Source organism: Cervus elaphus, chromosome 7, assembly GCF_910594005.1.
Source record: "Cervus elaphus chromosome 7, mCerEla1.1, whole genome shotgun sequence".
NCBI lineage: Eukaryota > Metazoa > Chordata > Mammalia > Artiodactyla > Cervidae > Cervus > Cervus elaphus.
Window position 1 is genome coordinate 49,002,503 of NC_057821.1, and position 11,689 is coordinate 49,014,191.

At 57.1% G+C, this 11,689-nt stretch overlaps 1 protein-coding gene across 1 annotated transcript; it reads left to right on the top strand.

Moving 5' to 3' along the window:
- The first annotated feature begins 759 nt into the window (after positions 1 to 759).
- NRN1 (neuritin 1) lies at positions 760 to 10,115 on the top strand. Its single transcript, XM_043908609.1, has 3 exons — positions 760 to 1,450; positions 5,503 to 5,647; positions 8,934 to 10,115. The coding sequence occupies exons 1-3, from the start codon at positions 1,396 to 1,398 to the stop codon at positions 9,160 to 9,162; spliced, it is 429 nt and encodes a 142-aa protein (XP_043764544.1). The 5' UTR covers positions 760 to 1,395; the 3' UTR covers positions 9,163 to 10,115.
- Positions 10,116 to 11,689: the final 1,574 nt, after the last annotated feature.

Here is an 11,689-nt window from a genome sequence, read left to right on the forward strand (position 1 = left end):
GGTGCAGAGAAAGGGAAGGAAACCAAAGCTTAACCGCGTTTAGGAAGAAAATAGCTCTGTTCCTTTCTCATCCTTAACTCAAGCTGCTGGGTAGCAGCACCTCTCAGGGGCACAGGCGCAGCTGCAGAAGCGCTTGGTTGCAGAGAAGGCTGCGTCTACAAGGGTTTGCGCCCGAGCACCAAAACAGTGCAGGTGTGTGTGGATCCGGGTGTGCGTGTGCGTACGTGAGGTACGTGTGCGCGTGTTTGTGCGGCCCAACAACAACAACAAGAAAACCTCAAGAGGAGCATCAGGATCAGAAGGAACCCCTCACACTAGTGATCGCCTCGGAAATGTCCCAAAGGTCTGAGAGTTAGTAAATCCCTTGATCCGAAAATCGCCTTTGCGGAGCTCCTTCCTGCCGGCTCTTCCCGCTCCCCAAGATAGGTGACGCCGCATCTCTAGAAGCGGCCTTTTGCCTGCGCGGGCATCACGGAGGGCACGCGGTGCACATTTCAGGGGCCCAGGGGGTGCAGAGTAAACCCCGGGGCCCCGGCGTGTGCGCGCGCTCCGGGCCCTGCGTGCTGGAGGGTCTGGGGCGCTTAGCTGGGCTCGCGGGCACGCGCGTGTGTGTGCGTGAGTGTGCGCTCACGCGCTCCAGGCCGTGCCCCCGAGCCCAGCCGAAGGGTTGGAGAACGCGAGCAGGCCAGCGCAGGGGGCAGGCGGGGGTGTCAAATTCTTAGAGCTGAGCTGTTTTCCCCTCCAGCTCCCGCTCCTCTGAACCCCGCTGCAACGTAGGGAGGGGGCTGGATTCGCCCAGGAGCTGGTGGAGAAGCGGGCTGAAACAATCGAGTGGGCGCGCCAGGACTCCCCGGCTGCAGGCGGGGAGGGGAGAGGGAGCCCCGGTTCTGCGCAGAGAGGGGGCGGGGTTGGGGGGCCCCGGGAACAGCGAGGAGGCGGGGGTGGCCGCCGAGCTGGGGAAGTGGTCTCCCCCCCAACTCCCGGGAGGCGAGAACTCATTCGGACAGCACATTAATTGGAGATAACTGATTAATTCGAGCTTCTGATGACTATAAATGGCGATTCTTTACCAAGGTGTCTTTATTTAAAAAAAAAAAAAAATCGTTCCGTGTCATCCCCCACGTCAGGCCGGCTCGTGGGCGTGAGGCTGTACTTCCTCCGCCCCCTCCTAATGGAGTGAACCATTCCCAGCTCTCCCCCTCCCTCGGCCTCTCTCTCTCTCTTTCTCTCCCTTCCTCGCTCCCTCTCTTTCTCTCCTCCCTCTGCCTTCCCCGTGCATAAAGTCTCCGTCGCTCCTGGAACTTGTTGGCAATGCCTATTTTTCAGCTTTCCCCCGCGTTCTCCAAACTAACTATTTAAAGGTCTGCGGTCGCAAATGGTTTGACTAAACGTAGGATGGGACTTAAGTTGAACGGCAGATATATTTCACTGATCCTCGCGGTGCAAATAGGTAAGTGGACGGCGGGCCGGGCTCGCGGAGGGCGGCGGGCGGCCGGGCCCGAGGCACCCGGGGGGACCGACTGACCCGCGGTCGCCCGGGAGTGCAGAGAAGCCGGCAAACCTCCAGGGATGGGGGTATCGGCTCCTAGGGACTGGCGCGTCCCGGGTTGGTTTTGCTAAAAAGGAGAGAGAGAGACTCCAAATGTTCGCCGGGAAGTGTGTGCGGCCGGCTGTTTTCTGGAGGGATCTTCCCCTCTTTTTACAAAGCGCACGTCCCTATTTGCTGCTTTCTCTTGGGTGCACCAGGTTTGGTGCACTTTGGGGAAATGCATCGCTCCCTGCCAGGCTGCAAGGTTTTATACTGAAGGGTCGAAAGGTGAACGCAGGAACAAGATGGCTAGGCAGCTAGAACTGGAAAGTTTATGTGCAGAATGCAAAGATATTCTGGGGCTCAGACTGCTGCATTTAGAACTTTGTCATTCTCCCGCCGCCGCCCGCCCCCCCACCCCATATCCTAGCTGCAGCGTTCACACCGGGCACCGCAGACCGGTCTAAGGGGCAAATTGAGAATAAATGGGAACCCCAGAGTATATCTTTTAATATGCTTATCATTAAGGAGCTTGAGCTCAGCTAAATATATATGGATATAATTTTCTATGCACATTTGCCTCTTCTTTTCCACACAGGCATCTGTATGTTATATACAGGAAGGGGTTAAGAAGTGTTTGCAATATGTGGTGTTGGGTGTTTGTAATTTTTGTTAGTTTGGGATTGATTATGGATGGATTTATATAGTCCGCATTTTATGTTAAGGAATCTTGAGTTCTAGTTCCACTGTCGTTGGGGCTTTTGAAAGTTCATATTTTTTTCCCATCCAAAATGAAGAAGGCGCAATGGAAGGGAACAGGAGAAAACCCCCTTCTCTGTTGCTGGGTCAGAGCATTAATTAATGTAGCCTCAAAGTGAAAGTGAAGCAGATTATTAATAGAATGGACAAGAGAAAAAAATAGAAACTCTTCAAATGGGTTTTCTGGAGAGGAGGGAATTGTTGGCTCCTATCATTTGAGGCTGTAGCATTCTTTGCAGAGAAATCCTTGCAGTATTGCAGGAGGGGGGTGCTTTAGGGAATTGGTTTGGCTGGGGCAAGAGATGAAATGCATAACATTTTTCTTCATGAGAAATGTGGAAGAAACAGGCTTTGGAGTTATCTAGACATTAACATGGATTCTTTGCAATAGGTTTTTATCCATTTGACAGGATTTTCTGAATCTGATTTTCTTTTTTGCATGAACATTGTAGGGATTTTAGAGTGTACAGATGCAGGATGTCGGCAGCATTTCCTTTAATTCCAAGAAATGATTTGATGTTTTGAATCTGGCTGTTTTGAATCTTTGACATTCATGCAAAGAGCTGCAGTAAATAAAGAACATTTCTGATTGCAACAAATCCCTTAAATCTTGGAAATAAGTGGATGTGGTTTTTTGCAATGACTGCAGATTTTTAGAGAGCAGGAGACAGCAGTTGTTTTTTACATAGGGCTTATAATCGGCAAAGGTTTGGGACTCTGCATTCCCTGTGAGAAATAACCTTACTTTGAACGGGTAAAAAAGACAGAGACTGTGCATGTGAAATACGCTTGAAACACATTAACCTCCTCCTGGAAATGACCATTTGTTGGCTGTGGAATTGAAACTGAGCATGTTTGTTCCCGAATGCCTGTCCTTTCCCGAACCGGAGGCTCGATCTTTATTAATTCATGGCTGGGAGCTGTCCCAAATCACTGACATTTGGCAAGAAAAATGGGGGTTGGGCAAAGACGGGGAGGTGGAGGGGTGGTGAAGGCAAATGAAGACTAGGCGGGAGGAAGTTTGGAATGAATGAGAGGTCGAACAAATGAATGAACGGAAGGAGATGGCACAAGACCGGACACGGTGGAGGACAGGGAAGGAGCCCAGGTCACCCGCCCGAGCCTCGATGAACCAGGGCTCAGGAAGGACAGCAAGGGTCGCCCGGGCTGGGACCTGGCTGGATGCATGAGCCTTCCAAACGCGCCCCGCGGGCAAGCCCCCAGCCTCCCCAGCCAACGAGAGACCGAGGAGTCCGAGTTGCAAAAGACAGAAATTTTCACGACTTATTTTACACGCGCGCACACACACATGCGCGCTGTGGAAGGTTTTCCAGCAGCCCCTGAAAACACCAAGACAGGAGCGCTTCCCGCGTCCCCCCCAGCCCGCTCCCCCGACCCCGGAGAAAGCAATTCCCTTTTAAACTATTGTCAGTGCATCTTAGGGGCTGCTTTTTCGCCACCGAGTTTTGGGGGTGAAGGTGGGAAGAGACTGGGGGCCGGGGAGAGAGGATGGACTGTATTTTATTTCGTTTACTCGCTGCAAAGCGGCGCTTGCAGTGTGGTTTACAGGGGACGCCGCGCAGGGCTCATTTCATCGGCCCTCGTTCTGTTAGAACCAAGATTCGTTTATTCCTTCCTTCTAGCTCAGTGTTCTAGCTGATATTGCAGTCCAAGGGCTCTTGCTATATCGTGGGGGTACTGGGAGATTGACGAAGGTTGACGTATCGGCCCGAGCTTCCCGTTCCGGATTAGAAAGCTTAAGGCCCGCCCCGCTCTCCCTGCAGCAATTTGCAAACTGTGCGCTCTCGGAGGCCTCTGCGGGTTCGGTCACCTTCCCCCTTGCCTGTCCCTGGCCCAGGGACCGGCGGCTGGGGGAGGTGAGGTGTCCGGTCCTCCCCGGAGACACACACGAGCCGTGGCGCCCTGAAGGCCGCCGGGAAGCAGCGGGAAGCAGCGGGAAGCAGCCTGGACCCTGGAGGCCCCTCTCTTCCCTTCCAGGCAGTGCAGGTCTGCGCTTCGCGTGCGCACTCCTGGTGCCCAACGTGCTTTTAAGCCGCTGGTTTAGGCATCTTCAGCCCGGTTCGTGCCTTGGGATGGAGAGAAAGGGCCTCGGCAGCGCAGCCGCCGCTTGGAGCCCGTCTCTTGGGTCCTGTGCCTCGGGGCTTGGCCGACCTGAGACCAGCAGCAAGGACTAGGTGACCCCTGGGTTTCCTCCTCCACCTGCTGCCACCACCCCGGCTGAGACCCCAGCCCCTCTGGAGGGAACCCTGAGCCAGAGGCCGAGAGCCCCTGGCGGCAGCCACCCCGGACCCCAGCTGCAGAGCTGGGGCTTGGAGAGGAAGGGTCGCGTCTGGTCTCTGGCTGGCAGAGCAGGGCTGGTTTTAACCGAGGAGCTGAGCAAGGTGGAGGGAAGCAAGGGGCTGGCCTCGGGGATCTGGCCTCCGGGAAGGTGACCCAGGGTCACTAGCTCGGACACATCCTGACCCTGATGGCCCTAACTGCCCGGGACCACCCTTCCCCCCCCCCCAGTCTAGGGGGATAGGGGGTGCAGACGAGGACCTCACTAGGAACTCCATGGTAGAGAATCCCTTTTATAATGAAATAACCCAAGTCGGTGGCTGCTGGGGGCTTCCAGAGAATTTATTTATTTATTCATTCAGCAGTGCTTGCCCAGTGCCCACTAAGCAGCGGGCCCTGAGCCCAGGGATGTTTCACAAATGTGGCACTCGGGCGGGCCGCGGGGCCCAGGCTCTGAGCCTCCCAGCCCCTTCCTCACCCCTGCACTGTGCCGTCAGACCCCTCCGTCACCTCACAAAAGGGAAACTACACTGCGAGAGCCTTGAGGGGCCAGCTAGGGGTGTGTTGGGGAAGCAAAGCAGGGAGCGAGGAGAAAGAAATAAAGAGGCGGGGGAGGAGAGAAGAGGGGCGAAGGAAACTGAAAAGATGCTGAGAGCGATGCGGGCAGGGGTCGCACGGTAGGAAAGGCCTGGACTCCCCCGACCTCACACCCGCACACGCGGGCCACCTGCAGAAGACGCCTGGTGCCTGCAGCTCGGTTGTTCTCGGGCCCCACCGTCACTCACCTTTGGCCCTGGCGCACCCCGAGCCTGGACGCCACTGGACACGGCTGGGTGGGGCGATGCGCACTGGGTCCCGGCGGGCCGGCTGCGGGGCTCTGGGGCCGGGCGCTGACCAGTGTCCCCTCCTCCCCGCAGCGTACCTGGTGGAGGCCGTGAGAGCAGCGGGCAAGTGCGATGCGGTCTTTAAGGGCTTTTCAGACTGTTTGCTCAAGCTGGGCGACAGCATGGCCAACTACCCGCAGGGCCTGGACGACAAGACGAACATCAAGACCGTGTGCACGTAAGTGTCCTCTCTGTTGCGAGGGGTTTCCGTGCTGGGGGTGGGGGGTGGGTTGCAGAGGAGGGAGGGCGCCTCGCCTCCCGCCTGAGTTCTGTATTTGGCACCAGCGCGAAGCCTCCTCGCCTTCTGCCTCCCACCCTCAGGCTTTGGCTGGGGCCTGCCCTGCCCAAGGGGACCCTGTGGCCTGGAATGGGCAGAGGAGGATCCTTTCCTCGGGGCCCAGTCCCACTCTCCGCAGCCTGACCCGCGTGCACACAGGTGCGCCACACACTGGAACCGCTGGACCCGGGGTGAGGGGGCAAGGAGAGCTGCCGGCAGCTCCTCTCCACGCTTAGAAGCCCTCTTCCTCTTCCTCCCCTGCTGCGCGTATGAGCACTTCAACCTAGACCTTTGGTTTGGCTTGAGGGGCGTTTTAGGTAGTTCTACCAGTTTTGCCTAGAAGGAAAAGAACTCCCCTACTTTGTCCCCTTCCTCTAATAAAACTCCGCTCTGGCACAGGCCAAGAAACTTCACTGGCAGCAAGTGAGTGCAGATCCCTCTTTCTCTTTCTATGAGAGAAACTGAAAGAATATTTTATTTTGGGCCGATGGCTTTGCCCAAATGTCTAGTAACCATCTCTGCAGAGTTTATAGCCCATTTGGAGCTTTAGGGTAGCTATCCTCCTTGCTTATCCCCCCACTTCCTGCATCTGTAAGGTGTCCCCAGCCCAGGGCAGCTCAGGGCCCAACAAGGACCAAGAAGGAGTTCATGCCAGGCCCAGGGGTGTTTGCCCAGAGGCTGGCTAGAAAGCACAGCTCCCACTGGCAAACGAGGGTAGCACTTGCTGTGGAGGATCAGCCACATCTCAGCTAAGGCAGACCTTAGAAATACCCCCATCTTCTGCAAGACACATGCACACACACTTTCATTTTATTTTTCAAAAACAGTTGTAACCCTTCCCACGCCCATCACGGCCCTTCCAATACAGCCCAGGCAAAAGGTGTTCCTTGTTTCCCATAGGTTGCAGTGACCACTTTCCGCACCCTCCTTTGTATACTCTGAAGTCCTTCCTCTCTCCCTAATTCCTTGGGGGTGGCACATTATTTGTTAACACTGAGTAATTCGATGGGGGTGTATTTTGCTACACACTTTCTTCAATACCCTGCTGTCCACCAGAAGCCACAGCAGCCAAGGGACAAAAGGCTGGGTCTGGGATGCATACCCACCTGCTTTAATCCTAAATGTCTGATGACAGGGAAGAAAGTACCTATAAAGACGGGCAAAGGCGTAAGTAGAGATCAGCTCTCAATTCCTCCATCGTTTGCCAGAATTTAATTACTCCAAGCTGTTGGTTTTTTAGCAGGAAAATGGACATGGGGTGGGGGACCGTCCTGGAGGTGGCAGACCACAGCTGGGTCTGAAGGCCACCTCCTCTCAGTTCTGGTACTTAGTCGCTCAGCCGTGCCGACTCTGCAACTCCATGGACCACAGCCTGCCAGGCTCCTCTGTCCATGGGGATTCTCCAGGCAAAAATACTGGAGTGGGTTGCCAAGCCCTCCTCCAGGGGATCTTCCCGACCCAGAGATGGAACCCAGGTCTCCCGCATTGCAGGCTGATTTTTTACCATCTGAACCCCCAGGGAAGCCCAGCTCCTCTCAGACCCACCTGGATTCTGTCCTCCTCTGCCCAGTCTCTCTTCCAGGAAGACCTGGTCCCCATCTGGGCATGCATAAAGAAAGGAGAGATTGAAATCTCCTTTGGGAGGGAGGTGTAATTACTCAGAGAGCTGTCCTGCCGCCTCTCCATTTCTCTAAATCTCAGTATTTATTACAAATTGAGGAACCTGGAAGGCCTGTGCCCCAGGCCCTGCAGTCCTCATAAATTAGAGACTCACTGAGGTCATTAGAAAGCAGCCGGAGCTCAAGGCAGTCCAACAGACCTTTATAACTTGACCTTCAGCCAGAAGACGGGGTGGGAGTGGAAACCAGAACAAAGCCTGCCTTCAGCGCGCTTACAGTCCCGGCCGGTGAGCAGAAGGGAGGGAGGGGAGTAAAGGACGCACAGATTTCGTGGAGGGCCCTCGCTGGTGACCTGACGCCAAGGGTCTGGTGAAGGGAGAGCCAGACCGGAGTTAGCAAGACGGCACGGATCGACCCAGCCCCGAGAGGAGACAGCGGCCCAGGAATCGATCACGGGTTGGAATTATATTTAGTCTGGAGATCTATTTTGGGTTTTCAGAGGAAAAGGGGGACAAAAAAAAAAAAGGACAAGTCGGATGAAGGTTGTGGGGGCGGGGCTAGGAGCCGAGCCCGGGAGGATCGAGCGGCCGAGGAAGGCGCCGGCTCCGGAAGAGGCGAGCAGGGAGGACCGGGAGCCGGCCCCCGCGAAGGCTGGCGGGGCGGGCCCTACGCCGGCCCCGGGCCCCGGGCCTGGGGGCGGGGGGCTGGCACCGCCTCCCGAAGGCCACGGGGGTCCAGGGCCGCGGAAAGGCCTGGGGGTGAGGGGTGGGGGAGAGCGGGGACTCAGCGAGCGGGGCCTGAGCTCTAGGGGTAAGGAAGCTGGAGAAGGCGAGGGAGCCGGTCCGGGGGCTCGGGCGCTGGCACTCACCGACCCCGGGGAGGCAGAGGCAGGCGGCCGTCTCCGCACCGGATCCGAGCCGGGAGGGCGAGGCGAGGCGCCGCGGAGGACCGAAGCGAGCGAGCAGGAGGAGGAGGGAGCGAGGAAGGGACCCGGGGGGAAACCCGAGGGGAGGAAAAAGGAGGAAGACAAAGAAGGGGAGAGAAGGGAGGCGAGGTGAGCGGGAGACAAAAGGCGGAGCGGAGGAGACGGAAGGCCGAGGCGAGCGGGCGCGGCGGCTTGGAGACGCAGGGAGGAGGAGGAAGGGCGAGGAGGGGCGCGGAGCCGCGGGGAGGGCCGCGCGGCGCCGGCCGGCCGGCCTACGAGCTGAGAGGCATTAATGGGCGGCAGCTTGCGCGGCTTAGCGCTGTTTTCCTAGCAGTGCCCGCCGAGGCCTGCAATCTGTCAGCGCAGGCCCAGGTGCCAGCGCGGCGCCGCGGGCGCGGAACCCGACCGGGAAGGGGCGGCCGCACCTTGGACAGCGGCTCCCCGGACGGGCTGAGGTCCAGGAGGCGGGGGCCGGGGGGAGGGTGGGGGCGCACCGGGCCCCGCCCGGCGCCCGGGGGCTGCAGGGAGACGCGGCGCCGGGAGCGTGGCCGGGCCGCGAGGGGGACACCTGGGGGGGCGCAGGCCCGGGGTCCTGCCCGCGCTCACAGTGAACCTCCTTCTGCTCTGTTCTGTTCCTCGCCAGATACTGGGAGGATTTCCACAGCTGCACAGTCACAGCCCTTACGGATTGCCAAGAAGGGGCGAAAGATATGTGGGATAAACTGAGAAAAGAATCCAAAAATCTCAACATCCAAGGCAGCTTATTCGAACTCTGCGGCGGCGGCAACGGGGCGGCGGGGCCCCTGCTCCCAGCGCTGCCCGTGCTCCTGGTGTCTCTCTCGGCAGCTTTAGCGACCTGGCTTTCCTTCTGAGCGCCGGGCCGGCTCCCCCCGCGCGCGCCCGCACTCACGCCATGCTCCCGGAAACCGAGAGGAAGATCCATGCGTTCTTTGGGGACGTTGTGATTCTCTGTGATGCTGAAAACCCTCATATGGGAATTGTGGGAAATCCTGATTCTCTTTCTGATTTCGTTTGGTTCCTTGTGTTCCATTTGCCAAATGTTACCGATCAGTGAGCACGCGAGCACAGCCAAAATCGGACCTCAGCTTCAGTCCGTCCTCACACAGAAACACGAAAACGGCAAACCCACCCCATTCTTTTTTTTTCTTTTTTTTAATTTTTATTTTTTTGGCACAAGAATCTCAGGAACGGCCCTGGGCCGCCTACTATATTAATCATGTGAATACATGACCAATGATGGGCTCCTCCTAACAGGAAAGAGGAGAGGAGAAGGCCAGGGGAATGCATTGAAGAGAGCAGCATCTCGTGAATAATTCACGCTCACTGTCTTTCTAACACAGAATCTTGTTTTGATCATTTCCACTGCACATTTCTCCTCGAGAAAAGTGAAAGGACAGATGGTTGGCCTTGTGTTTCGAGGCTAGGATGGGGAGAGGGAAGGAGTTGAGGAAACCTCGGGTCAGAGGTACAGGCTGCCAGAAGCAACGCTGCTGAAGTCACTGAGAGGTTAAGCTTTACCTGCTCGTTGATGCATCTTTCGAAGTCCACTGCCTTGGTTTTCCCTCTTGTTTTAGCTGTTCCACATACGGTAATACCTGAATATCCAACGGTATAGATCACAAGGGGGGGATGTTAAATGTTAATCTAAAATATAGTTAAAAAAAGATTTTGACATAAAAGAGCCTTGATTTTAAAAAAAAAAGAGAGATGTAATTTAAAAAGTTTATTATAAATTAAATTCAGCAAAAAAAAAAGATTTGCTACAAAGTATAGAGAAGTATAAAATAAAAGTTATTGTTTGAAATAGGGGTGTCCTCTGTTTCCTGCCCCAAGCCTGCTTTCTTGGCCGAGTTCTCTCGGGGTTCCCTGGAGGGACACAGGATGCCAGGTGGTAAATTCACCACCAGCTCACCAGTCACCTGATAACCTACCGTCCTCAAGCCTTGGGTTACCAGAACATCTTGCCACGTCCCTGAAATCGTGTTCGCTTAAGAGAAAGGGGAAGCTATATTTTACTTCTGTAAGCCAAAAGGCAGGGGTCCGTCCTAGCGGAGGTTTGAGGGCGCTGGCGTTGCGCGCCTCTGAGAACGCACACGCGGACCCACGCGGGTCGAAAGCAAGCACCTGCTTGCGGGCCGAGCCCTGCTCGCGACTCGCCGCTTCCTCTGCGGTGGCCGGAGGCAGCTCTCGGAGGAACCACCATTAAGGGCTCCAGCGGAGGGGCCAGAGGCGTCGTCCCTGGCAGGGATCGGGCGAGTCCTTTCATAATTAATAAGACAGCTCAGCTGAAACGGCGAGGGCCCCATCGATCCGGCCGGCGAGCTGCTTCCACCTCTCCTATTTTTGGCCTGCGTGGCCTCACGGAGAAATAACGGCCCGCGAGTAAACGCGGCGGAGCAGCCCCGGGTCCGGGACGGCCGGAGGAGAGCAGGCTGCGGGAGGCAGAGCCGAATGTGGGCCCCCGGGTTCCGGGGCGACGAAGTCGGATTTCCTGGACAAAGTGAGGGTGGAGGTGGGGGTGGGCGCGGATGCTGGAGGACCGCGAGGGAGGCTGCGGAGGCGGCCGCGGGTACCCGCGCCGGCTCCTCGGGGGGGGGGGGGGGCGCGGGGGCCCTGAAATGCAATGTGTAAACAATCGCTGGAGTAACCGTTCATAAATCAAACCCAGTGGGTCGCAGCGCAATCTGCATTCCCCCCACGGATTGCATTCCAGCAACACATGCGCCCCTGCGCCCGGAGCGCTGGGAAGCGGCGAGGATTCTGAACGGCGGCATCTATTAGCGCGGCCGGTCCACGCACGCGCCGCGCCCTCCCCTGCGGGGAACAGTCCTCCGCCGCCTGCCCAACCAGCCCGCTCCCCTGCCCAGCCCTAGTCTCAGGCCAAACCCATGGAGATCTAGCTGCCTGCGCGCAGTGGTCACCCACCGAGGAACTCTGGTTGTTTGGCAAAATAGACTTTGGTTCTAGTCTTTTCAATGGAAATTTTCGGTCTCGGTATAAAAGGCAAGATTCTAACCTGAGCTCAGCGCCTGGAATTCAAATTAAAATGTCTGAGCCTGTTTTAAATACGAATCTACTTAATGAGGGAGGGTGGGAGGAAAAGAAAGAGGGTTTACACCGGCCATTCTTGCTGTGACATCTTCCCTCATAGTCATGCCTTTTGCTGCCCCCTAAACGGGGGCGAACCCGCGCGCACCACTGGGCCCCTTGCTCGCCAAAGGAAAACGCACGCGGCGTTCTCCCCGGGCTTGAAGGGACCGGGGCAGGGGGGAGACCCCCGGGACACAAGGAAGACGCCCCTCCCCGCCACGGCGCGGGCTTCCCCCCTGGGAATCGACCTCCTCCGCGGTCTGGAAGGAGGCGAGGCGGAGGGAGGGG

Bases quoted from the DNA above. Each gene is read 5' to 3' on its own strand.
- NRN1 (XM_043908609.1), top strand. From the start codon at position 1,396: ATGGGACTTAAGTTGAACGGCAGATATATTTCACTGATCCTCGCGGTG. The intron at 1,451-5,502 runs GTAAGTGGACGG...TCCTCCCCGCAG, and splicing joins GATCCTCGCGGTGCAAATAG to CGTACCTGGTGGAGGCCGTG. The intron at 5,648-8,933 runs GTAAGTGTCCTC...GTTCCTCGCCAG, and splicing joins AACATCAAGACCGTGTGCAC to ATACTGGGAGGATTTCCACA.